General features: G+C 37.2%; 1 protein-coding gene across 3 annotated transcripts; it reads left to right on the plus strand.

The window, feature by feature from the left end:
• Window positions 1-169: 169 nt before the first annotated feature.
• ZNF326 (zinc finger protein 326) lies at window positions 170-27,014 on the plus strand. Of its 3 annotated transcripts, XR_001873255.1 has the most exons (14): window positions 170-218; window positions 717-791; window positions 6,418-6,544; window positions 8,596-9,001; window positions 11,641-11,839; window positions 13,564-13,598; window positions 14,547-14,634; window positions 16,875-16,992; window positions 17,976-18,123; window positions 18,443-18,542; window positions 19,817-19,947; window positions 20,880-20,975; window positions 21,407-21,522; window positions 26,295-26,405. XR_001873255.1 is itself a non-coding variant. In XM_017805593.1 (13 exons), the coding sequence occupies exons 1-13, from the start codon at window positions 203-205 to the stop codon at window positions 26,454-26,456; spliced, it is 1,701 nt and encodes a 566-aa protein (XP_017661082.1). In that variant the 5' UTR covers window positions 171-202; the 3' UTR covers window positions 26,457-27,014. The 3 variants fall into 3 exon arrangements, 2 of the variants coding, with proteins under 2 accessions (XP_017661082.1, XP_017661083.1); XM_017805593.1 differs by lacking the exon at window positions 21,407-21,522 and having other exon boundaries at window positions 171-218; window positions 26,295-27,014; XM_017805594.1 differs by lacking the exons at window positions 717-791; window positions 21,407-21,522 and having other exon boundaries at window positions 188-218; window positions 26,295-27,014.

Below are 27,014 nucleotides of genomic sequence, written 5' to 3' on the forward strand. Positions count from 1 at the left end.
TCCAGGAGCCGCGCGCAGCGCTGTACGCGGCCGTCCCGGGCCCCTGCTCACGTGACGCATAGCCGGGCCAATCGGCGCACGCCGTGGCCGTGCGTGCCGCGCGCCGGGTCCGCCTCGCCGCGTTGTGGTGGAAGGCGCCATTGGAGCCGCCGGAGCCGCGGGAGCAGCGCTCGCCGCCGCCGCCGCCGCCGCCGCCGCCGCCATGGACTACGGGGAAGGTGAGGGCGCGCCCCCGCTGCAAGGGCAGGGCCTGGCCGCCGCCGCTGCTGCCGCTGCGGGGCCCGGCCGCGGCTCAAAAATGGCAGCGGCCGCTTTGTTACGCGCAGGACGGAGCTCCCCTCACCCACCTCCTCGTCCTCCTCCGCGCCGCCACTGCCGGGCTGGGGGAAGCTGCGGCGGCGGCCGGCGGCGGGAGGGCTGCGCGGGAGGAGGGCCCTCCCGGGGAGGGGCGCGGGCGGCGGGGGGCGCGGGCGGGGGCGGTGCCCCGCGGGGCGAGGCGCCCTGGGGCGCGGGGAGAGCGGGGGGCGAGGGGGCGGTGGCGGCGGGCGGGGGGCGCGGGCAGAGCCGGGGGAGCTCGGGGCGAGCTCTGTGAGGGGGTCGTGTCAGGAGCCTGGAGATCCGACAGGAGAGAGAGCCGCCTCTTGTTGCGGCTCCCTGTCTCTCCCCTCCAGCTCTTGCTAAGCACTAAGTCATTCTCACTGACCCATCCTCTCCAGCTGAAGACAGAGATTGGAGATTCCCAGATACCCCCATGCATTGTGGTGTGAACATGCCCAGTGGGTCAGTCTCAGGTATGAGCTATAAATACGTCTAACCTGTAAAAAGAGTTGGGGCTGAACAGTCAGTGTTGACAAAAACGAAAAGCAAACGGGTTGTTAGAAGTGCATAACATGGTTTAAGTGCACATGTTGTTTTCTGGAGGAGTTATAACTGTCTGGGAGTGAGACTCGATTTTCATCTTGGGCATGTCAACATGAACTCCTGCACGTTCCAAATCAAAATTGTGAGATCAAGGAATGGGGATGGGGGTGGGGGGGGGAAATACAGACTTTTCTTATGATGATGCCTTTTTTGCATAACTATTTTCTTACAAAGTACTGTATTTGATTCTTACTACTTCTGTTGAAAAGGAAGGATATTCCCCTTCTTTTATACAAACATGGAAAAACCCCCAGAACCTGTAACTACTTGAGTTTTATTTATTTACTTTTTTTCATAAAGTTTACCTTAACTAACAGTTTGGGAAGGAATATAGGAAGCATATAAAGTAAATGTGAAACACCAAAAGCTAGCTCTTGTTTTTGCACTGTCAAAAGTACCAAACAGATAAAACAAAAAGGAATGCACTTATTTTTGTAAGATGATTAAGTTTGTGAGTTTAGTAAGACTCAAGAAATGATTTGACATCTCTTGCTAGCATGCAATCAAGTACTAAAAGGATGTTAATATAAAACCTTTACTGTAAACTGTACCCAAGCTTCATTTACAGATGCCGGCAAATAAGCGCTTGCTGTTGGATCTCTTGATGCTCTTGCTGGCTGTTGGATGGAAATAACTCATCGGATTACAGAGGCATCTTTGATTGCAGTATAATCATTTTTGTGATACATTTCTTGAGTCTTAACTTTTTTTTCCCCCAATGATATTATTTTGCATTTATCTTTCATTATAGTAAAATAAATAAATTAAATCTATGGCCCTGTTTTTTAATTTTCTATATTGATTCTTAATTGAATGTCCTTCTGATTTTTATTATAAAAAGTTATTATTAAGTGGCAGCTTAAATGTCTTATTGGAATATTCACTGTAACCGTTAATCAGAACCTGCTTTTCTGAGATCTAGTGACAGTAGTATTAAAGTGAATCCAGGCTCATCCTATGGAAAGTAACTAATCAAATGTGTGTTGTACAGTTAGCATGTTCCTTTTATGTACCTCTGTAATATGAGTTTTCATTATGATAATTAAGCTATTATTTGTATTTATTAAAAAATTTTAATTATGATGTATGTGGTTTGAGGCTTTTACAATGACTGTTTATGCACTGTGTGTACATGAGCAAGGCATGCAAAAAGAGTCTTACCCCAGTTCTGCACAGGGAGCTGAAGGCTGTTTTGTGGGGGTCCAGTAGTGGCAACATAGGATGGATGTTGGGAATTCTCATCTTTGTCCAGTTTTCATTTGAGCTTTTGGCAAGGTTCCTACTGTTGGAAACTTTTAGCCAGTGAGAAGCACTTTTAGTTGGATGTCTGATGACTTCTGTAATTTCACTGTTGTCCCTTGCTGACAACTCTGAGACAGGGTTGACATGCTCTGCAGTATAAATTCTGTAAATATTATTAACAGAAATATTAACTATTCATGTTAATATTTTAGTTACTGCAACTACTGTCCTTCTAATCTGGAAGGGGAAATGGCCTAATGAGAAGATTGTGATCCTAATATAGACACAGTGTTATGAAAATGTAATGTGCCTGGAAAAAATACTGCTTCCTATTGCACAGTGGATCCTTAAGGTTGTTGCAGTCATTGTGGATTATGAATTTAAAATATAGTGAAATTTAGCTTCTTAAATTTATTATTTATTGCTGAAAGATCTTTCTCCTTTCTCATTTTCCTAGCCTTTTCATATATTTCACATGGAGAACACTGTTGAAAATGATATCCTCTCTTTTTACTGTAAATATGATTTCAATTTTCTCTGATCTTAACCTTTTTTTTAAATAGAGTCGTTGTGCCAAGAGATTCTGAGTGTTATCTACTATGTCTTAAACTTCTTACTTCTTTTTATAAGGAAATTTTGATTTTTCTTTATTGGCTATTGAGATTTATTTCACAGCTATTTTAAATGATTTCTCCACCAGATATGGCTTTTTTTTTAATTAATCTGAAGGAATACTTGTACATTAACATCTTATTGTAAATTATTGTACATTAACATCTATTTGTAAATTAAACTTGTCTTTTAGTGTCCCATTCTTTTTTTTTTTAGAGGTAATATTTTTTCACCTTTGACATAACTCTTCTCTCTTGTCTATATCAGTAGACTTTTAAGTATTATATAGAAACTAAAAACTAAATAGTTCTTCTTGCAAGTTCTATTTCTGTACTTCAGTTCAACACTTCATTCATCTGCACTGTATTTATACAAGAGGTTGCAGATACCAAGACCCAATTTAGTCCTTTAATAAATTCTTTGTTTAAGATACTTTGACAGTGCCTTCATCAGTTCAGAGATTCACTCTATTTTTAAACTTTAGAAGCAAATATGGACCACTGTTTTTTCATATTTTTTATTCATAGATACACAGATATAATATTTCTTCAACAATTTCTTTGATAAACAGTTACTATTTAAAATAAAATGAACTTTTTTCTTTAGTGCTTAAACACATGTTCTCTTAGCATGTGAAGCAATTTCACATTTAGTCTGAATAATTTACATGGACAGGGAACTGTTGCATATCTCTGCTGGTGGTGACTGATTATTATTTAGTTACTATATTCAAAAATTAAAGTCCTTTTAACTTTGGTTCATCTAAGTGAATATTTACTGTCATCTTGTATGTTTTCTCCCTTTTTAGGGTAAAGCCTATCTGGAGAACAGACTTTCAAAGTAAAGAAAAGTTTAATACCTGAAGAAATACTGTGCTTGTTAATTTGAATGCAGTATCTTTGTCAGGCTCTGGACATGAAGTATAAAATCTAGAAATCTTTGGTGAAGTTTGCAGATGACAGGATGGCTGAACCAGGAGGCTTCTGGTTGGAATGATAGGTTAACTGCTCAGCAGTGTGGAATAGTGCATGAAATAGTCAGAAAGAGATCACAAGGTCACCTTCATTACATCAGGTCAAAGATGTGTCTGTCCCACCTCACGAATATCCCGTATGTCACTGTGTTTGGGGGTGTGGAACAAGTGGTACAAGTACTCCTTTAGGATGTTTTTATGCCTTCACTGGTTTGCAGCTTGGCGACTTTCTGAGCTAGAGACATAGTGTTTGTGTTTGACATACTTTGAATTTCTTGTCAGTTGTTTTATCCAATTTCTGTGTTAAATCTATATAAATTTTTAGTAACTTCTTGTTACTCAGTTCCAGTACTTGTAAATATGTGTTGTGAAAAAGGATCTAATTAACTCTTTAGCTTGTTACTTGTAAGTTTCATTTGCTACCTCCAGTTTCTTACAGTCAATCATTCAAGTGATTATTTCTCTTCGCGTTTGTACTTTTGTATCCCTGTTAACCATTTTCAAATATGAATGTATTATAATGTAGGTAAATGCAGTGCACTGAGTCTGGAAAGGATGAGAAAGTTGTTCGCTGTTAGGGAGGAGGTGGTGATGTCCTAAAGGCAGTGATTTGAGGATTTAGGGACTGGCATAGCTCTATAGCAAGACTGCTGCTGTTATATAACATGGACTGTGGACGAGTAAGGAGAGTGTTGAGCTTATGTGGGTGTCAGAAGTGACTGTAGAATGGATTTAAGTATTTGCTTTGATGCTAAACATTTTAGACTAAAAATTTATTTCAAAACTATGCTTTGAACCGTTTTTTGGAAGAGTTCTTTGCCTGTGAATGTTTTTGTGTTTTTCCAATACAGAACTTCTGACGTATGGACAACACAGGTCCCTACTTTACTACACTCTAGTAGAATTGCATTGCGATGGGAGGGATCTTGACAGAATGTTGTGTTCTTCCTTGCTGGATGATTAGATTCACCTCTGCAACTCAGCCTCATTGGTTTTGTGCCCTCTTAGGGCCTGCTGCTAATAGGGAGCAGGTGAAGCTGAGATAAATTATTGGGTGCTTTCAGGTCAGGTATATCAGTTTTCAGAGTGTCAGTGATTAGTTATACTGTATTAAAAATACTAACAGCCTGAATCTGAGATTGACCATGGGATCATCTAAACTTAATTTCTGGGAATCTGAGTTTGTTTTGTTGACTGCCTTCCTCTTTTTGCTGGCCTGCATCTTTATGTATATGGTCTTGAGTGTATTGTACTGGATTAGGTGGCAGATCATTCAGTCATGCCAGAGAGGAACATAAGTTGCTTTTATTAGAAGCCTCAGCCATTTCTTTTTGCAGTTCAAGTTGATGATGTGTTGTGCTACGTGATTACTATTTTGAAAAGCTTTTTTTGTGCTTTGATTTTTGAATCTTTATAAAGCATATAAAAAGGTGCAGTGTGACTTCCATGTTTAAAGTTGTTTTTTTTTCCAGAAGTATCATCTTTTAATTTTTTATAAAGTACCTATGATCATTAGAATAAAAAAAATCAACAGGAGGTCTTTATTTGTTGGAGTCTTTATTCAGGTATGCTAATAATATCTGTGTAAAAGTGATACAGTCAGCTCAATACCATGTGCAGAATTTTTGTTGACAGACATGAGAAAGTAAGTTAGAGTGACATGGTGCTAATAAAAAGCAGGTACAAATGGGATATAGTTTATATAGGTATTTTCAGCACTACAGTTACTTTCATGAAATGATATGCACACAGAATTACTGTGTTTCTTTCAATATGACAATTTCGTATGACTTCAGGTGAGCTAATTGTCCTGGAAAAGTCAGTGTTTTACATGTGGAGAAATGTACAAAATACTCTCTCTTGTCAGAGTAAATTTATTTTTTGTCTTTTCTGTGTTCATTCCATTTTCCTTCTCTGTGTTGCTTTTTGTGTGAGTCTTGACTTGCCCGGTTTTCTTTGTATTATCCAAAAGTTAGTGTTGGTTGGTACTGGGAAACAGTTTTGGCCTGTGGAATGCTAGTGAAGCGCAAATTGTGTATGTTCCAGAAAGACAGCGGATCATACTTATTATGCAGATTTGTGACACTGTTTTAGTGCTTTGAATTTATGAGTTTTACTTTTACATAGGACTTCCAGTGCTGAGGAATAAGTTGGGAGAAAATTAATTTGTTTGACTGTAACCTATATACAGAGTCTGCACTGCAGCAAGACAGCTTGTAACCTTGACCCAAGGTCTCTGTCAGTGTGAGTGAAGGTTTTCTATGGCCTTGGATAGAGAAAACAGATGCCTGTGAGTTGGGTGTATTTTTAAAGGGGCATAAGCGGTCTTAATTCTCCACAAACTTCTGTCATATTCTACATCAGGTGTCTCCATTTAATTCTCTTAATTTAACTTGTGTTGATTCCAGCTGATGGAACAATAATCCTGAGTTACTCGCTACTGGGAAAAAAATACGAACTTGATTCCAATTGTGACGTGCTCAGATGATAACAAAGACACATGGCTTCTCTAAGCACAGTGTCAAAATTGTTTTGCAATTGGCAATTTTGTATTTTGTTTGTAAGCACCATGGCAAAGAGTAAACCTTTTACTTAAGAATTTAAACTAGATTACTTAATGAGGCTTCTCACTTGCTTTCTTTATAAACATTTTTCTGCTCTTTTTTTAGACATGGACCGTGATTATGGGCATGGAGGCTATGGTGGCCCACGATCCATGGACTCTTACCTTAACCAATCCTATGGGATGGAGAGTCATGGAGGTGGAGGCGGAGGAGGTGGTGGTGGTGGTAACAGGTAAAATAATCCTTCAGTTGTCCCAAGAATTGATCAAATCCAATTTAGGTTAAAATCATTCTGTCTTCTAACTTAAGTGTTCCTGAGGCATGTTGTTACGATTTTGTACAAACACTTCCGTTCTGAGTCTTCACGTCTGATAAATACTGGCAAATACTAGACTGTAAGAGCTGGATTCTGGTAATAATCAGCATTTTTGTGGAAAAGTTTGACAGTGAAACAATGCGTCTTTGAATGAAAATAGCAAAAGTTCTGTTTTTCAATAATGACTAGCAACTTGTAGCTGATTGGCCTGTCATACCATATTTGACATAGCAGACTAGACCTGACTGGTTTAGTGCCTTAGACTGAATCTATCAACATTCCGTTTTCAAGGAACATTTAGGGTATGTGTTCTTTGGTTTGAATGTGGAGTGCTCAAATGATCTTGGTATTGAATCTGAAAGTCATGTCCAGATTATTTCATTGGCAGGTACTGATTACACTCGAAACTGTGTGCATGTTCTGGGCTGCTTTTTAAGATGGATTGGTCTAAAACTAAAAATTCTGATGCAGTGGTCTTAAAGTTGTGTATTTCATGCTAGGATTCTATTACTGTTGCTCTTTCAGATAAAAACAGTAGGGAGCAGCTGATTTGATTTAGGTCTTAATATTGTATTCAAAGAAGCATGCTTTTCAGAGTAGTGATCCGATCTTGGAGGGGATAGAGTGAAAAGAAAACTTAGATAATACAATGGTTTTCTTGTGAGCGCCCTTGAATTTTTATCTGGCTGTAGCCAGACTACTGTATGATTCTTGTCTGTAGTCACTGTGGTGCCACTGGAAAAGGACAGTACTAAAACAGGGAGGCTGGAGAAGTATTGTGTTTTGCTTCTTGGTTCTGTTAAACATTTTAGTTAAGTATAATTTGTTCAATAATGAACGTTGAGGCTGACTGAAAATTCTGAGCAGATTCAGGAATGAGTTGTACCTACCATATAGTAATCTGCATATGATTGAGGTCCAATGACTACTTGAACACCAAAATGTCTCTTGCCATGTTATGTTACTATTGTGCATGGTCGTCTTCTAGTGTCATTTTCTGTGTAGCTTTGGGTCTTCTGAGACTAACATATTTTAAAATTAAGGCATTCAGTTTACTATAGATACAGTTAATAAGTTGAGTCTCTCCTAGTTTACATTGTATCAGTCAAGGGATTGTCTTTCCCAGAGCCTTCTGAATCACCCTGTTATAACCCAGCAGGAACACTAATGTGTTTCCCTTCCAAGTGGTTACAAATATTGATGATTTCGAGCCTGACACTGCTCTCACCCCAGGCATAACTAAAGATTTCAGCTCCTTGTTACTTTACTCTAAAATTCCAAGGACTGTTTGTGTCCACTGTGCATGCACTGGGTAGACTTCGAAAATCCTGAGTTGCTAGACTTAATGGTCTGCAAGTGAAAGCTGGATATACTGAAGACCGTGAACTCTTTTGACTGGGAGACTGAATTTTACAGGAAAGAAAATTTCCAAAACCTACAAATGTGAATGGAAGAGCACGTGTATTTTTCCTTTAAAATGAGAACTGTGGGGTACTTAAGACTCACAACTGTACCACTTAAAAAAAAAAAAAGATTTTTTTTTTTTCTCAGTTCAGAACTTAGCCGCCTTTTAACTGCTGTTTAACTGTTAGACTGTGAGGGTATGATTTCGAAGAAAGGAGAGTTTGACTAGCCTATGAATGTCTGCAGGTGATTATTTTTGTGAGACTAGGGCTGGGCTCTAATAATGTTTTAGTAAATACATGTTGCTGAAAATTTTAAGTAAACAAAGTTCAGGTATACTGAACTTTAGAATTGTTTGTAGCAAAAATGGCTCAGATAGCTTTCTGTCTGGTCATAGTGTGAATTGCCCAGCCCTAATCAAGATTAAACAATAACACGACTGTACGGACCAGTATAGTAATAAATTGATTTTAGTTGATAAATGTCAACTGATAACTTGTCTTTTGTAATGTGTAACATTAGTAAGCTTACTTTTTTTTCTCCTCACTGTGCAACTTTTCCAGGTTTGGACCTTATGAGTCTTACGACTCCGGGTCTTCTCTGGGTGGGCGAGATCTGTACAGATCTGGCTATGGTTATAATGAACCCGAACAAAGCCGCTTCGGAGGTAGTTATGGTGGTCGATTTGACAACTCCTACCGGAATAGCCTTGACTCTTTCGGAGGTAGAAACCAGGGCGGGTCTAGCTGGGAAGCACCTTACTCCCGTTCAAAATTGAGGCCTGGGTTTATGGAGGACAGAGGAAGAGAGAGTTACTCTTCCTACAGCAGTTTTTCTTCACCCCATATGAAGCCTGCACCTGTAGGCTCTCGGGGGAGAGGAACGCCTGCTTATCCTGAAAGTGGATTTGGAAGCAGAAACTATGATGCTTTTGGAGGACCATCAACAGGCAGAGGCCGAGGCCGAGGAGTAAGTACAGAATCTTTTCAGATTCTTTTCACTAGACACTCTTTTAAACCCTTTCAAGACCACTGCTTTAAAATGAATGCACTGTTCAGTACAGTGTGGAGGTTTTGTCCAAGCAAACTATCATGGTTGACAATGTTGTTTGTCCCTTTGAAGCTGTCTTCAAGTAGAACCCAGTCGCTCTTTCTAGAAGACTAGTTGATAAGGTTTGTTAAATCTCTCCTTTTGCTTGAAAGGTGAAGATAAAAGTAGTAGGTTTGGTCTAAAAGGGATTAAAAGGACTTTCATTTTTCCTTGTAAACACTAGCATCTCTGATGCTGGTGGGGAAATTCTCGAATATTGTAAAAGTTGAATTCAAAGTCTTTTGAAGTTTTGAGTAGGTTAAAGGTGCAATGTATAAGCAAAAAATAAAACCCAGGTTGTGAATGCTAGGGTAGTTTTTGTTTTCTGTAAAGGCCAAAGTTTAGCTAATACTTTAGTGTGTTGAATACATGTTTTATTAAACATCAAGTCTTCTTTTAAACTTAACTCTTGCTCTGACTTGTATATTGGAAGGGTGATGGGGAGAAAATGGCAAAGGTGAGTGGTTAGCAGTTTTACAGTGATTCTTTCTCAAAATTAAAGCATGGTTAAAGGGACATCATCAATTTGAAATCAGGTCCTTTCACAGAATTGAAATCAGTCTCCACATAGTGTGCCTAGTCCTATTACTTGTATTAATTTGATTTGAAGATTTATGTTATAACTCCTTTTCAGTGGATTCCGTTCCAGTGTAGGATGTAAAAACTGTGTCCAAGGAACAGCATGATTAACTGTATGCAAAACAGTGGATCGCAGTTTGAAGAAGTAATGCTTGATGTTAAGTGAGTTGGGGGGAAAAAAACACAACAGAAGAGAATAAAAAAACTCACCAACCTGACAGAAGTACTAACTTTAAGTTGATGGTGTCCCTTTGTCTTGGTTTTATAATACCAGTTCTGGCTGTTTTTTAAAGTACGAAGAGTTCAGTGAACACTTTTCTGCCTGTGCCTGTAGGTGTAACTTATCTTTTAAAATTTCTAAGCGTGCTATATTTCTTTGGGAAGTGATTCTTTGATTTTAAACCATACAACTTATTGTAGTTTGAAGCTTAGAGGAAGATTGTTTTTTTACTGGGTCTTTTAAATGCCTATTTGCGTGGTGGTTTTGTTCCAGAACGTCTACTTTGCAGCATCCTTGAGTACTGTAGTTGCCATATTCAAATTTTAGCTCAGATTTGCACATGGCTGTTAGGTAGCATGTAGCATGGTATGAGAAATAGATTCTAATCTTTGTTTCTCTACTTGTGACGCTGAAAGTGTTATGTTCTTAAGCCTCAGTTCCATCCTTTCAGAATTCATTTAGATCCGAAAGCTTTGTGCAGTTACAACTGAGTTCTTTTTTACTTTGCTTTTGAAATTTATCCTTTTAGTCTTTTATGTAATAAAGGAAAATGTGAGGGCTAAACTACTTACCATATGTAAAATGCATTGCACCTTTAATAGGTAGATTGTCTGTTTAAAAAAAAACCTGAACTTGAAATGATCCAAGTGCGTACTTCATGTCAAATTGATGTGACCAGTGTAAATGTACATGCTAGGTAGTTTATAGCTATCTCAACTAAATAAGTTAACATGGAGATCTTGTGCATGGACTTCTGATAAAGAAAAGTGCTGGCTTTGGTACATTCTGTCTGTCATTTAAAATTTGCTTTAAAAAAGTCATACTTTTCACAAGTATTTTGAAGTTATTTTTAATGTTCTTTTGACAGTGTAATATTAATTATCTTCTCATGGAAATACAAATATTTCTGCTTATCCAAGTCACCCATCCAGTCAGTGGGCTTTCTTCTGTTGTCCTTTATTAATCAAATAATTGAGTTAATATTAAGAAATATGTTAGCACTTTTTAAAATTTCCCTCTTCAGATTACTCATTTATTCCATGTCTTCAGAGAGGTAACTTTCATGTACAAGTGTCCACAAATGAGTGTACATAATTTTAGAAATATTAGAAAGGTTTAGTCTTTCAGCTGAATTTTCATTCCTATTGGTGCCATGTTTTTGTATCACTCTCTCCAGACCCAACTTAAAAATTTTGATTTTATTGAATTCAGTGGAAAGATAAGTAAAAGAAAGAATGATCTTCTTTCAGTTGATCTCTTTTCCACACTGTACAAGCTTCTTTACTCAGTTTTCAAATAACTGATATATCATTTGGCATAAGATGCAAAGCAAAGAAGCTTTTTTTTCCTTTTTAGTGTTGAAAACTGAGTCGTTTAGCTCTGTTTTTTTCCAGAGAGAGGTCTTTCATCATCTAGAGAATCTGAAGAGAGTAGCCAAGATAGTAGGCAGAGATATGAACTTGGATAGATATGTTCATTGCCTGGACAATGGTTCTGAATAAGCAGAAACGCAGTTTATACAGACATATTCGTTCTACTGGACAAACACCCACAAAGCCATTGCACAACAGAACATCAGACCAGGAGCCTAAGTTTCTCCTGCATTTTGCTGTAGAATGCAGATTTTACTTACATTCACAGTTGTGTTGTACCAAGTAGTTGCTTTATTTATGTTGATTTCATATACTAATACCTTCCTCTTGATTTTGCAAATTTTCAGCATATGGGAGACTTTGGAGGAATGCACAGACCTGGGATTGTCGTTGACTATCATAACAAACCCAGTCCTGCAGCAGTTGCTGCAAGAGGAATAAAAAGAAAAATGATACCACAGCCGTATAACAAACCTGGTGGGACTTTCATCAAGAAACCCAAAATGACAAAACCTATTTTGAAGCTGAGCCAGAAAAAATCGCCTAGTAAGTAATAAGTGCCAGAATTCTTAAATTTAGATTACTAATGTTTTTATTCATTAGAAATGACTTAGCTTTAATATTCAGAAAGAGGGCTGTATGTGCTGTTTTGTAATTCTTTATTTTCCACCTTTAAAGTAGTCCACAACAGATTCTGTGAATATACTCATCTAACTTTTCTACTGCAACAGTAATTTGCTGAATGACATTGAATATTTTGATGTGTTCAGATATGTACTGTTGAAGACTGTCTCATTGAGACTTCATAATGATACTTCCTGGAGGCAAATTTTCACCACTGAAAATAATTTCAGGTCTCTGAAATTTCAGGTTGTCTTAAGTGACAATGCCCGACAGATATTAAAATGTGCTCTTGCATGAGCCTGGGCGCCACTGTCCAAATTCTTTGGATATTAAAAGTAGTGCATCAGCTGCAATAAAGATGTGAGGCGTGGGTCAAGAGGAGGGGGAAAGGGAGGCAAACTGAGAAAACACTGAACATTGTTATAGAATAATTTATGAAAGGCAGAAAGAGTTTGCTCCCACTTGCAAATGAAATGCTGTAATGACAAGAAGAACTCTTAAATGTGATAGACAAACTGTAAATATAAATTTCAAATTGTATTAGTGATGCTTGGTTTCTTCCATAAAGATGTCCTACAACTCTAATAACTTTGATACTGCAGGCAGAGTTGGAGAAAAAAGTCACTAATGAGGTTCGAATAAATTACTTGCTTTGAGGGAATGTAAACTCGAGTATTAAATATGATCCGTGCGTACAGCAGTCAGATTTTAGTTTTTTGTGCTTGTAATTTCCTAGTAATTTGGATCTACAGTGTTTTATATAGCTTGGTTTCAAATCACATCTGAAAATAGCTTAAAGTTACTGTAGCTCACAGCTGGCAAGGTAAATGCACAGACTTGGCAGAAACTTCCATGTGTAAATTTTATTTTTGATTTTGTAGTTCTGGATCTATTACTGTTTATTACAAAACTGTTCCCTTAACTGTAACTTCAAGAATACTGTACAGATTTCAGGCACTGGGTGTATAGAACACATTTCTCTGCCTTTTGAATAGGTAATGTTATTGGTGGTCTTATTAGTTTTGTTATGATTAAATGTAGAATATGCATCTGAGTTCTTCCAGTACTTTTGTACATTCTCCTTTTCTAAGATGTGTTCAGACAGAACACTTCTAGTTTATTATCTGATCCCCTTCACTGATTTCCACAATCCAAGGACCAATATACTACATAATATTGAAGTTACTTTAAGAAGTAGAACAGATAGCACCTTCTAGAATGCAGGCTCTGAGATTAGGGGGAAGAAACTGTTGAGTGGTTTAACACAGTTTCTGAAACTTAAACTGAAAGATGCCCTAAGCCTCATGTAGTTGAAAACTAAAAAGTAGGTGGCAACTAACAGAAGATATGATGCAATTGGTATACAATGTATGTATGAAAATATATCTCAAAATTATATTGTCCTTTCAGTCTTGATTTTCTTTTTTGGAGTTAAATATAGGTGACTGCTTCTAAAAGTGTTTAATTTATATTTCTAAGGATAATTGATTTTACGTTTAGTAGTATTATTAAACTATGATAAATTGTAAATGTAGACCATCCTACCTGCATAACAAGGATTATGGTTTTTTCCTAAATATCTTATTGTCTTAAAATGAATTGGCAGTGACAGCGCTTTTGAATTCTTTCTCATTTTCTGTTAATAGACATGAAGACGTCTTTCCAGGATTCTACTATAGAGGTAAAGATTCTCAGAATTGAAAAATGTTTGTGATCCTTTGAGAACTTTGCATAGTATGCCTTAAGGCAAATAATTGCTAAGCTAGAGTTATGAAGTTGAACATTAAATTATATAAGCTTTTCTAAACACATTTTTTTTCTTCACTTTGTCTAAAGTTGTCTTATTTTGATGCCAGTCTGAAAGCCTTACTGATTTCAAGTGACAAGATACAGCTAGTGCAGGTAGCCTGGAAAATAAATTTTAAAGTATTTTTAGACCCTCCCTATTCTCATAATGCACAGAGAAGCTCTCATTTGAATACTTCTCAGGTTGCCACAGGTAGACAGCTTGAACTCATACACCTATGATCTGCCTGGGTGGGTTGAGAAATTAAATACAAAGGAGATTGCTAAACAGAAGTGAGGAGGAATGGATAAGACATAAGACACATCAAGGAGAGAGGGTAAATAAAAGAAGAACCAGTGTTAAAAGTTGTTCTCTGACAGGGTACAAAGGTTAGTCTCCACTACAGTTGCAACACTGTATAAGAATGTATTAGAAAGCTAAGCATGTGTATGTGTGTGTATACAGATATATATCTCCTGGTTTAATGTTGAAATACTGGAATGGTTTTTTCCTTCTTTCTGAGTGAGGTATTAACACATTCTCAACTAAGTAGAAGTCTGGATTGGAAGTCAGAATATTTATGTAGAAGACAATTTTGACTGTGAAACGAATTCACTAAGGCTATAAGGCATTAAGGAGAAATGCAGAGCTAGAAGTTTTTGTTCACCGAGTCCAAGAAGATACTCAATTCACTTTCTTTCGTTGCCATGTTTGATAGAAATAGCAAGTAACAGATCATTGAAAATTAAGTAATTTATGCTGCCTTTCTGGATTTAGAGTGACATTGTTTTGGGGGGTGTTTTTGTTTTGGTTTTTTTCAATTTATGGATTTGACTTTATTAGGAAATTGAAGTTGATACAAGTGGTGCAGTCGTTATATATGAAGACTTTACAAGAGATGCTTATGATCTTGGATATCAGACTTTTGGAGGTAAGTCAGTTTACTTTGTCAGGTAAGGTATTGTAGGTATAGTATTTGTAAGTCTTTGAATAGATATAGTAAGCCTGTATGTATGATCTCTTATAGTTATTCAGTAGCATGACTATTTCTGTTTGTTTTTTAAGCATTTATAAATTTAGGCTGTGGGAAAGATGATTGTTTCTATCATCCATCCATCCCTTGGTTTTTCTCATGCTTACTGTTTATGCTCTCTGATCATCTCTGTATGTTGTTGTTTGACTTGTTTTAATTTTTGTGAAACTAATGTAAATGGTCTTATACTTAACTACCATTCTGTTGCTTGAATGTTGTTAATCCCACTGGTTCCTCACCCATATCCTATTATTTATCCCACTAGCTGATCAACCTCACCCTTAAACCCTAGGTGAGTCACTTTTATAAAAGTGGATTCAGTTAACTCAGAGAGCTGCTGTTAAGAATGCGGGATCTGTTTCATGTACAGTCTTAATGAAACAGGTTTATTATTAGTTTACATAAAATCAGTTAAAGTGTATATTAACTGTGGTAATTTCAGACACATACATAAAGAAATCCAGTGTTAAGGCTGAAACTCTTTTTAGTCTCCTTTTCCTTGTGTATGCTGTCCCATTGCATATGCAGTCTAATCTGGTAGTAAAGAGTGCTGGAAATTTGCAGCCAGGTGATGAGTGTTTCTTTTCTTGAAATAATAGTAAATATTTTTTAGTTTATTTTTAAATTGTGCAGGTTTTCTTTCTTTTTAAAACTTTGCATAAGCAAAGTTTCAGAAAGTGGGAATCTTAGTTTATATGTAGATTCAGGCTTCCATTCATTCCTCAGCTTCTAACAGGACAAGCACTTGAATTTGGAAGTTTGAGGGAGAAGATAGAGGCCATTTCACTCCACAGAATGTCATACCAGATGATTTTTACAGCAGTAAAAGAAGTGACCATTTGCACATTTCCAGGGTTGGTGGTAGGGCATGAAGTGAAATTTAAATCCTGAGATCAGTATGGGAATTGAGTAGGTGGTTGTTTGTTGTTTTCAATTTGAATTTTTAATTTTATGGATGGAGTTTTTGCCCTCTCTGGATTACAGTACATTTTGAAACTCTTCACTACAGAATGAAAAACCTTGGGATAATCAGGAGTGAAGTGTAAGCTGTTAGTCAGTGAAAATGTTTTCAGTACTCAGTGACACTTGTACAGCCACAGTGTGTTTTGCAAGTCTTGGTGTTTTCTGCATTATGCTGCTGTATTTTCCTTTCTGTTGCTGGTTGAATGGAGGTAGATTTCCTGGAGGCTGACCTCTGTTCTAAGGTTGAACTGCAAAAGAGAGCAAAGTGTTCCTCTTTTTCTTGCTCTAAACCTACTCACCAAATAATACTGTTTCCATTTGTCCATGGAGTTTTAAAGCAGACATAGGAAAGGCAAACATAAGTGCACTTATGCAGACAGTCAGTGTCCTTGGAAGTCTTTAATGTTGCAAAACTAATTTCTATTCATTTATTTGTTCACACTTACATGCCAGGTGGTAATTTAATCAGGTTCTCTGAAGGTTTGGTTGGGTTTTTTGTTGTGTGGTGAGTCTGTCTGTCCTTGTCTATCCCGCCCTGCCTCATTAACTGATTTGTTTCTTTAGCTGAAAATCTTTGGAATGTTTTTCTGTGAAATAAGTGAAGTCTAGTGGGGAAAAGTAATAAAGTTGTTAGAGTTCATTTTTGGTACTGTATGTTGGAGACACACTGTCTTTTCTCCTTTATGAGAACTTTTGGTTTTGGTTTTGTAAACTGCCTTCTCGGCAGAAGAGTCTGTTATATAGTTTCTTTTTATGTAAGGGGATTGTAGCAATGGTTCTCTCAAAACATGGGAGAGTTTTAAACAATGTGTTTCTCCCTGTGTTCCAGCAGTCACCCTTTCCTAGTCACTTGAAGAGGCCTCTAATAACTAGGCACAACAAGGAAGGGTTTGTTCTAACTCTGAATTTCCTTGCTTTTATGACTGTAACCTAGAATGTAAACCCTTAGCTACTAAGTGGACATTGCTGAAAGCAAATGTTTAATTTGGTTGTCTTTAGAGGAGGAAAACACAGCGAAATTTCAGGACATTTAAGTGAACCATTGAACCATGTCAGTATATAGTCTTTCTCTGCATTTTGAGGTGTTTGTGGAGGAGACAAGGTAGACAGATACTTCTACTGTTGTTGTTTATTTGGTTTGGGTTTGTTTATTAATCTTTGTATTGCATGTTAAGATGGCAAAGGAGGAGAAGTTAAAAGTGAGGAAGAAGAAAAGCGGCGAATCGAGGCCAGAAGAGAGAAGCAAAGGCGTAGAAGGGAAAAAAACAGTGAAAAATATGGTGATGGATACAGGTTTGTGCTGTAACTTCTATGTCGTGTGCAGTGTTTTACGTCTCCATTATGCCTCATATTCTTTCCTGAAAGCCCTTTTGGACTGATTTAGGAAAATAAAATGCAACAAAGAAACGAGGAAAAAAAACCTCACCTCCTTCCACCCCCTAGCTTCCCCCACTCCCCAACAAAACGAAAAATCTAACCCAAATAAGGAAAAAAAACCCTCAAGCCAAAACCTGGCACCCAAATTCATTTCATGGGACCACTGTTGTATCAGAAAATGCACAATTTACTCACTCCTTCTCCCTCAGAAGTGCACACTTGAGAAGTAGCTTAGAATGGTATTCCTTTTGAAGTATTTGTTCATGCTGACTTAAGAAGCTGTCAGAAGTTGACTTTATTCTGGTTTTATATGTTTGTATAAATATATATATGTATATATGGTCAACTGTTTTGTGGCAAAAATAAGTACGTAGTTTTGTAACTTTTCTTAATTTTGCCTCAACCCAGTGGGCTGCACTGTACAAAATGTTCCACGTCAGTGCTGTATATCTCATAACATTACTGTCTTTTCCTCATTGTACTGAGGAGGTTTTATTTTTTTATAAAGATTATATAGTTTTTGTATGGAAAATGAGCTTTAAATGAATTCTTCTTACTACTTGTAATTAGGAAACCATGGCCTGACTGGACTATGATTCTTTGCCTGTGAGAAGTATTACAAAAGGTGACATGAACTAGAGAGCTGTGATAGACAGACTCACAGAATAATGTGGCTTTTAAATGCCTGGCTTCTGATTTCAGGAGTTTTTATCTTCTGCATAGATAATTAATTGCTCTGGCGCTGGCCTGATTTATATTTGATTCTTATAGCACTTATCCTTTATAATGGAAAAATACAAGATTTTTTCTTTTCTTTTTCACTGAAAAAAGTGTCAAGTCCACGTAGTCTTGATGAGTTTTACTTTTAATAGTAATATTTAATGTATTTCTCTTAATAGAATGGCATTTACTTGCTCATTTTGCAAGTTTCGAACGTTTGAAGAAAAAGAAATTGAGGCACATCTGGAGAGTGCAGCTCACCAGGAGACACTGGATCATATCCAGAAGCAAACCAAATTTGACAAAGTAGTGATGGAATTTCTTCATGTAAGACAGCTGTTTTTGATCTATATAATACTTCTGTATGAGAATATAGTTACAATTTACCATGTATTTCCAAAATATGCTTAACTTATCATTGTTACTCCTTTTGCAGATGACTCTTGTCGCAGCACATATTACTAAAAGTTGAGGCGAGTTCAGAGTCCATGAAATACTGTTACTTTTACAGTAAAAAGTGAAAGTAGTGCCTTAAGAAATGACAGCAATTAATCACTGTTTGTTCTAGAGCTCTTCTGAATTCCTATTGGAATATAGACAGTTGTAGATCAGATGTCTTACAGTTTCTTCTTGTGATCCTCTGCAGGAGTGTATGGTGAATAAATTCAAGAAGACAGCTATGCGTAAGCAGCAGACAAGTAACCAAACGGAAAATGCTCAGGCTGCTGAAAAAGATATAATGGAAGGTGAGCGATGTGCTTTATGTGCAAATGCATACTGTGGGGCTCTCCTTGTCTTTTTATCCTTTCATTCGTCTTCAAATTTAATAAAATGGATTAAAATAGTCAGTTTTCCCACCTTTTCTGTACCTGGTTGGGATACCTTTCTTCATTTCTGACACAATGTGGAATGTAAGCACAGCAGGAGATAGCAAACCTTATTTATGTTTGCTATCCAGGTAGCCTTGTCAGAAGGTGTGATAACATTGTGTTAGGTACTTGACAAACATAATTATGTGGGCTTTGCCACAGTCTTATTCAGTATAAGGCAAGACGAGTCGCAACAGGTGGTTGCAGGTAGGTTGAAAGAGTGTAATAAAGCAGTAAGGTGGTAATGGTCAAATAGGATGGCAAGGGTTTGGATAATGTAAATAGGAGAGTTGCTGTGGTTTTGAGGGACAGTGACAAAAGTTTGAGCGCTTTCTTGGCTACCCAAGATGCGTCTCAGCCTGAGTATTTTTCCCATTGGCTGCTGTACAGACAGTTTTCTGGAGCATTTCATGCGTGCCCACCTTGCTGTGCCATATTCTCCCACCCTGTTCTTTTCTTGAGGGATTTGAAAATATGTGCTAGAGCCAGAGGAGACATCTTTTGAGTACTGTTATTTTAAGTAATAACTTTATTTGAATGCTACTTTAATTTAAATTTAAATACTAAAGGCTATTTTAAAATGGATATAGCCAGCATCTTAACAATCTCACAGATTCTTCTTGTGTACTTTCCTTGAGTACTGGAGGGCCTGTTTGCCTTTGTGAAGAGAATGTTTGTTTTATTAGCAAGCTAATATGTAAAAGTGCAAGAGGAATTGGGTTCATGTACTTCTTCCTGATGGTGAAGGGAGGCAAGGAAATAAATTAGTTGTTCTTATAAGAGGTAAAGTAAAGGCAAGGAAATAAATTAGTTGTTCTTATAAGAGGTAAAGTAAATGCAACTGCTTTGGTCAAGCTTTGTTTGTTTGTTATATCAAAATGTGTATTGTTAAGGATAATTGTTGATTTTAAATAGATGGCCTTTCTGTACATATCCTGGATCTCATGTATAGTCTGTGGAGAAGTGGAGTTGGAGAATTTGAGTGAAAAACTTCCTCCTTCAATATTGCCCTTAGGGAGCCCCTGTGGTTCAGTTTCACATGTTTAACAACTGAGAGCTCTAATTTTTGAATATAAAATAAATAATCCACTTTTCCACTTGCCTAGAGTAACACATTTTGTGTTAATGATCTGTTGCATCTTCTTTGGCAGGGGTTACTGCTGATGACCATATGATGAAAGTTGAGACTGTTCACTGCAGTGCTTGCAGTGTGTATGTTCCTGCATTGCACAGTTCTGTTCAGCAACACTTAAAATCTCCTGATCACATAAAAGGAAAACAAGTAAGATATGACATTATTAAGAACAAAAGGGCTAGCATAATCTAATAGTAGGTGAAAAGTGTTTGGTTCTTGGTACAAGTAATTTCTAAGTTCTCGCTGATGTGACTTATCCTCTTGAAAGCTGGAATGTCCTTTTTTCACTTTGTAAGCATGAGATCTCATGAAGTAGCCAGTGCTTAGGATCCCTTGGTTAATGAAATGTTGGTGTGCTTAAGAGCTGACAGTAGCAAGTCATGGAAAAGTTACTAGGAATGACTTTTTTATTTTATGGGAATTTGTTTTACTGAGCTTAACTGTTGGAAAAATTATTCAAATTGCAAAACATAATACATGTGTTTCTAGCAAGATGACAAACATGGTGCCTCTTTTTTTCTTGTCTGTTATCTTTTTAATTTGAAGAAAAGCGAGACCAGGTTAGAACTAGCAGTAGTGTGGTATTTGTTGCTGTTATAATTTATAATGATATACTTTTAAGACTGGTAGAAGGGTTGAAAGAGAAGCATGAGCATCATAGTAAGCAAGATTGCCAAAGTAATGTTTTGTTTATATATGAGTTTCTGTGATTGTGGAGTATCATAGAACGTGTTGGGTTGGAAGGGACCCTGCAAATGAGCAGGGTCGTCTTTAACAGTATGCTAGGCCATGATGGAAAAGCCTGTGTGTTGTCTGTAGATGAGAACAGATAACTCTGGTTGCAGTTCATTATTTATCAAGATATGAGAATATATTTTGGTCAAGCTAAAGCAACAAACTATAAACACTACTAAACTTAATTGAACTTATTATGTAATTTGGCCTTAAGTGCTAAGAACAAACGGATCATGCTGCAATATGTTCATTATTTTACTTATAGAAACTGACCGTGAATTCAAATTTATGTGGCAATTGTAAGAGGTATGTGATAATTATTCACTGTGAAATTTGTTTCCTAGGCCTACAGAGAACAAATAAAAAGGGAGAGTGTTCTCACTGCCACCAGTATATTGAATAATCCTATAGTCAAGGCACGATATGAGCTGTATGTGAAGGTAAGATGCAAATGGAAAGAAAGTAATTTGTAATGTTTGCTATGCCACCGTTTTCTCCACATTGATGGAGTTTAACCTCTGTACTCTGTCTGTTAGGTAGCTCACAGATTGCTTATGCTTTTAATGTACTCTGCTGGTCTAAAATCATTGTCTTGGATAAATTTATTTGCAGCAAAAATTACCACCTTCAGATTTACCAGCTTTTGGTTGTTATTTAGCACTTATTTGTATTTTAATTTTTAATTAGATGCTCCTAGAAAGGAAAGTCAACCTTTAGGAAAGCATCAGCAGTGTCTTTATTCATAATGCTAACTGTAGAGCACAAATGACTTTACAATTGAGTCCGTCTTTACATTTAGAAGCAAGAGTTCCATCATGTGGCTTTGTACTGAAGTATAACGCACACGACTCAGCTACTTTTTATTCCATAGAATTTCTAGGGTTGATGGCAGCATACAAAAATGAAAGCTTACAACAGTAGTTGATGAGATCAGAGAATTCAAAAGGCCTGGCAGCTTGTGTTGCAGATACGTGGCCTGAGAAACAGGTAAATTCATTTTAGCAAAATACAGGGTTTTTTCTACTGGGCCACTTTGCTAAATGACTCTTTCTGTAGTACTGTTGTTAGCTGTTTCTGGTATTACTTTTAACTGTTTTATGATTTTGCCTGTGCCAAACAATAGACTCTTTAAGACAAAGCAATACTTTCTTGAGTAAATATGGCAAGGTATGAGCCAGTGCCCAAGTTAATTGTGATTTAAAATGTCAGATTAGCTGTGTGCTGCAAAATGATGTAGGGATGAGCATGTGAATCATTTTCAGACAACTGTTCTGTATCTGTTATGAGGTTGCAAATGTCCAAATACCAGAGCCTGGAATATCTGTCTGTATTTCCAGCCACCTTTTCTGGTGTTCCTTGTGCCTGGCATGTGTTGTCCCATACAGCCCCCTAGTGGGAGACTGGAAGAAGGGAGAATGGAAATTTGCCGTTCATCAGGTCGACAGGGGGCAATCAAAATTACCTAAACAGAATTTTTCACAGGAAACCACAACGGGGCAATGTGGGTCTCAGATACTAGTTGTGGTAAAGAGTTGGATGATTACTAGTCTCAGCAGGGTGTAATTCCAGCAGGAAGTACTAGTCTCAACAGAAAATGAGCTTTTCCTAATTCAACTTTATTTGAGATATGTACCTCTTCCAGGGCACACATTAAAAGAACAAACTTCCCAATATGCACAGAGAAACTAAGCTGTGTAATAAGAAAGAAAAAAATCTTTTATCTTTTCTGCTAATATTAAAATGTATCAATAGGGATACATAAACCTCAGGAGTTGCTGACCTGAAATTTTGTTCTACTTTTGTCAAAGGCATCTGTGATACTAATGAGCTGCTTTTGCCACTTGATACAAAACTAGGCAGCTTTGCAGGTCTTGCCCGCTCTGAATTTTCTCCCTCCGCACTGCATATGCAGAGTAAACAACACTTTGCAAAAGAATGTTGAGTTTGGGGATTTTTGTTTGGTTTTGTTTGAGTTTTGGGCTTTTTTGGTTGGAGGGTGGGGAGAAGTGTTTCCACATACAGTCTGCCCTACATCTAAAACAAACTGTTTTCAGCGGTTAACAAGGATTTCCTGGAAGATGGCAGGCTCCAAACGCGTGTGTGCTCTGCTCCATCACATACTGTATAATAAAACTGCACTCTGCGGTTGATTATACATTTGGATAAGGATGAAAGGGATTTGCATAACCAGAAGCCAGATACATCTCACTGAGCAGGTCCTGGTGAAAGTGTATTCAACCCATCCCAGAAAATACCAGTGGCAGCCATTCTGAAAATGTCAGTGGTCTCCTTGTGAAGACAGTCTTGCAAGTTTTACCTTCCTCAGTTTTCTAACATGTCTTCTAATGCTTCTTCTGTTCTCTGTGCTGCTGCTTTGGTGCTGGTGTCTGCCTTGTTGGAAATTTGTCAATATATTCAGTTTCCAGAAAACTACTGTACCAGCACTGAGGTTTCCAGCAGTCAAAACTTGCATGAGATCTTTATGATCCTATTGGTTCTGGTGGCCATCTTTTGCACTATCTATTACATGATTTTTTTCAATTCCTGTATTTGAAAGTCCAATTCAGTGCTTAGTTTAACAGTGTATTGTGTGCATCTTGTCGTTTACGTGCAAGGAACTTTTTAATTTCTTGTTTGATATTTTCATCATAGATAGTTTAATCAAAGAACCTTGAAAGGATTGTTTTTTACCTTGGGCAACCTTTTGAAGAGCCCTGTTTCCCTGGTGCTGTTTTTGTGTGGTACCCCTTTATGCTTCCAATATACTCTTTGTGTGCTTTTTTAAAGATTTTCACTTCTCCTTATTCTTCTGCATCCATAATGTGAAGAGGAGAAATCCGCCATGACCCACTTTCTGGCCACTCTGAAACAATCCTCTTAAAAGTTTGTGAATGTGTAGTAAGTCCCTTTATAATAAGGAGGAAAAAAAGACCATCTTGTTTCTCCAGGCAAAAAGTTATCGCTTGGTGAAGTCATGACTATCTAATTTTGGCCCATTTAGAATTTCCTAGACAGAATGATGTCTATGATTAAAAACTGCTTGGATGTTACACAAGAGAACCATCATAGAGTTTGACATTTTTTATCACTATGTCCCAGGACTGTTTGATCACAGTGAAGGCATTTTAAAGTTTACTGGTTAGGTGGGCAGACTTCGGTATCTTTTTGGATCAGGTTGGAGAGACCTCTTGTAAATAGATTGGTTTCTGGGGACATGGGAATCCCAAAGCTTTGGTTGTAGATGCTAGTTCATAGTCTTAAACTTTCTGTGCAATTTAAATATGCTAGAGACAAGAAACCCCCAAAATACATCTCTTGGGACTAAACTACTTACTGGTGTATTTTGTACTTTCAATGCATCATAAAGTCTTTCTGCAGCAGTTCAGTACTGTGCCTGTGTTCTTGTTTTCTGGGGGTTTTTTGTGCCTTTTTTTTTTTTTAAGCTATCTGGGACCAGTGTGACTGTCAAAATCAACTAGCATTAGAATTGGCTCTGCATGCTGTGCTGGATGCCTTTAATGCTGCATCACTGGAAAAGAGTGTAGTCATTAGGATCTTCCCCTTGATGGCAGTAACTTTTTCCTTAGCTTGAGAACTCGAAAAGTGCATTTTTCTCTAAAAAAACAGTTGGAGAAGGCAACTTTGTTGTCGTTACTATTGTGTAGAGATCTGTTCAGCCAGAAGTAGTGTGCTAAATCCAGTTCTGCTAGGCTAGCCAGCAGCAACTTACAGTCTCCGCAGGAAGGAAGTGTAACAGTTTTCTGTAGCTTGTCCCCAATAGACAGGGACAGTCAGAAGTTGTCTGCAGGAGTGAGGAAGTAGTCCTTTCAGAGTGCATTCTTTAGCTACAATTTGTCATTATGCCTAGCCTAGACATAAGAGGATTTAAATCTTTACTTTTGTATCAGACCTTTTAAAGGGCTTCCACTATCCTTGTGAGTCATTTACAGAGAAAGGCCACCTTTTTTCTTTTTTGAAGAAGCAATGCTCTCTGTTAGGACATATGAAACTCTTAATACACCTTTTTTCTCTCTGTAAGGTCTCCCGGTAAACATGTATTTGAAGCTAACTAGGTGAAGTATTCTTAACTCAGTAATTTAGCTTTTGTCCAAAAAGGAAGGTAGATGAATGCAATTCTGGAGAGTTACACTAATCCTAATTGAATTAAGGTTTGGATCCTCAGTCTTTTTGTTTCACAATGCTTTCCATAGATGTTGGAATTAAATTCATTTGGGGACGTGCTTTGCTGTATGGTTTTTTTTTTTCATGAAACAATGTCCTGAGCCAGTATTTTTGGTATTTCAGTGTTGGGCACTGTTACCTGAAGTAGTGAAATACCCCTTGGTGTTCCATAGCCTGATGGTGCTTGTCAGTAGTAGTGGATCATCTAAAAGTGGTGTGAGCTTTACCTGAGGGTTTGGTTTGTTGTTTTTCTGTAGGGCTCAGGTAAATTCTGATATCTGATACAGCTTTCTATGTACTTGACCATTATGTATGAGAATCTAATTTCAAAAAAGCCAAACTTAGTATCTTGAAGTTTAAATGGTACCTTATTGAAGTTTAAATGTTACCATTTATATGTGGAAGCTATGTCTTTGTTTATGCTACGAGTGGATTGGGCTTAACAGACATTACTATCTGAATACTCTATCTGGCCATTATAAAGTGCGTGCATAGAATTATCCAGGGACTTGGAATAACATGGTCTCAAAGAATTCTGCTTTCATTGGGTTAAATCTGAATTTGAATCTGAATTTAGGATTTGTCTTGATTTTTAGAATAACACTGAAACCAAGCTTTTGTTTAGTGGCATTTGCTGAATATTTTTATAGTTTTTTTAATTTTTCAGTGGCCACCTGAAAGATTCTGCCTTAAAAATGTAACTGAAGTGAAAAAAAAAAAAAGGACAAGGGACCTAGCCCCAAATTTTCTTTTGTATCTTCTAAATGATACTCTTAAAATCCTAGTCTTGGTGCAATTAGTGGTTGCTGTCGTATGTTAAGATCAGACTTGCTCTGTCATGTTTGAATATGAAATGAACTTTAACCAAGAAACTCCTAATGCTTTTTATTGTTATTCTTCATTGTTTATCGATTATTCATAGTTCTTAAACATCTGAAACAAGTGAAAGCTGAGGTATGTCTTGTACTGAATGAAATGAAGAAAATGTGAATCTAGAATGCCAGTGTATTTGAGGTACTGAGAAAACTATTTGATAATCTTTGTAGATCAACAATGGAATAAAGTTCAGGCTACTCAATGTAATTATTTCTAGGTTTCATTTACTGAAGAGTTTGTCTTTTTTGATAGAATTATTCAGAGTGAATAGAGACTGTACATAAGGCAAAGCAGAACAAAACTGTTCAGTTCCAATTTGGTTGTAATTGGGGAGAAGAAGGTAGCAGCTGTAGTTCTTAGTAAAAGCATTTTGAAACTTAACCATGTAATTTTAATTTCTGAAAGTGGAAGTTAAACTGAAGTTTGTGTGTGGCATACTTTGGCTTTTTCTCAATGCCATTTCTACTTGTATTAAAAGATTTTATTGGGATCCCAGTTTCCTATGTGCCTAAAAATGTGGTATTGCTAATTTTAAATCAAACCTCTTGATTTTCTTGCTAAAAACCCCAACTATTAAAAACCTGTATAAAATACTGTAGCATTTCTTAGTGGCTGCCCCTTTCATTCACTGAAAAAGAGTATTATTTTATTTTGTGCTTGAAATAAATATCAAAGTGTTTGTTTTCAACCTTCTGCTTCAGGGTGAAAATCCTTTTGAAATTAATGATCAGGCTCAAGAGCAGCAGACAGAGGAAGAGGACAAAGCTGATGAGCCAGCTGAGGGTGAGGAAGAGGAGGAAGAAGAGGAGGAAGAAACTGAAGAACAAACTGACTTCACTTTAGACCACACTGAAGATAACTAAGTGCAAGAAAATAAAAATACATTGGGGGGGACAAGCCAGCTTTTTATTTCTGCTCTAAAGTGGCTGAGACTTTTTAATAGTCTCAAATGAAGTTGGAGATTCCCCACCATTTGCATGCATTCCATTCCATGGAGAACTTGTTTATATAATTCCTCTGTGTTTCTGATTTTGTTTAAAATGAAATTAAGACTATTTTAGTTGAGCTTTTTATAGAAAACTGACTATTAAAGCTGATCAGAACATTGTGTTGTATATTTTTTTAAGCATCCTATTTTTTTGGTGTGTGTATTGAAAGTTGGATATAATAATAATTTTTGGTCTAATCAGTTGAAAAGAAAGGTGGGTCTCTGGGGTAAATACATTAAAAGCTTTATCGTGTAAGCTTATAATATTTACCTCTTAGTACAGAATGAGTAACTTCAAAAATTGTGCTGTTGAGTGTGGCTGTTTGGGGAACTGCATTGCACTCTGTATAATAGAGTATGTGTTTATAATGCCTTGTAGCTTTTTGTGATAAGATGTACCAGTTTGTAGCAATAAAACACTTAAGAAATGTTA

The sequence above is a fragment of the Lepidothrix coronata genome, unplaced genomic scaffold, assembly GCF_001604755.1.
Source record: "Lepidothrix coronata isolate B3197 unplaced genomic scaffold, Lepidothrix_coronata-1.0 Scaffold12, whole genome shotgun sequence".
NCBI classification, from domain to species: domain Eukaryota; kingdom Metazoa; phylum Chordata; class Aves; order Passeriformes; family Pipridae; genus Lepidothrix; species Lepidothrix coronata.

What these genes read in the sequence shown, in the direction of transcription:
- ZNF326 (XM_017805593.1), top strand. An exon ending in TCCAGGATTCTACTATAGAG is followed by an intron (nt 13,599 to 14,546) that starts GTAAAGATTCTC and finishes TGACTTTATTAG; the next exon opens with GAAATTGAAGTTGATACAAG. An exon ending in AAATATGGTGATGGATACAG is followed by an intron (nt 16,993 to 17,975) that starts GTTTGTGCTGTA and finishes TTCTCTTAATAG; the next exon opens with AATGGCATTTACTTGCTCAT.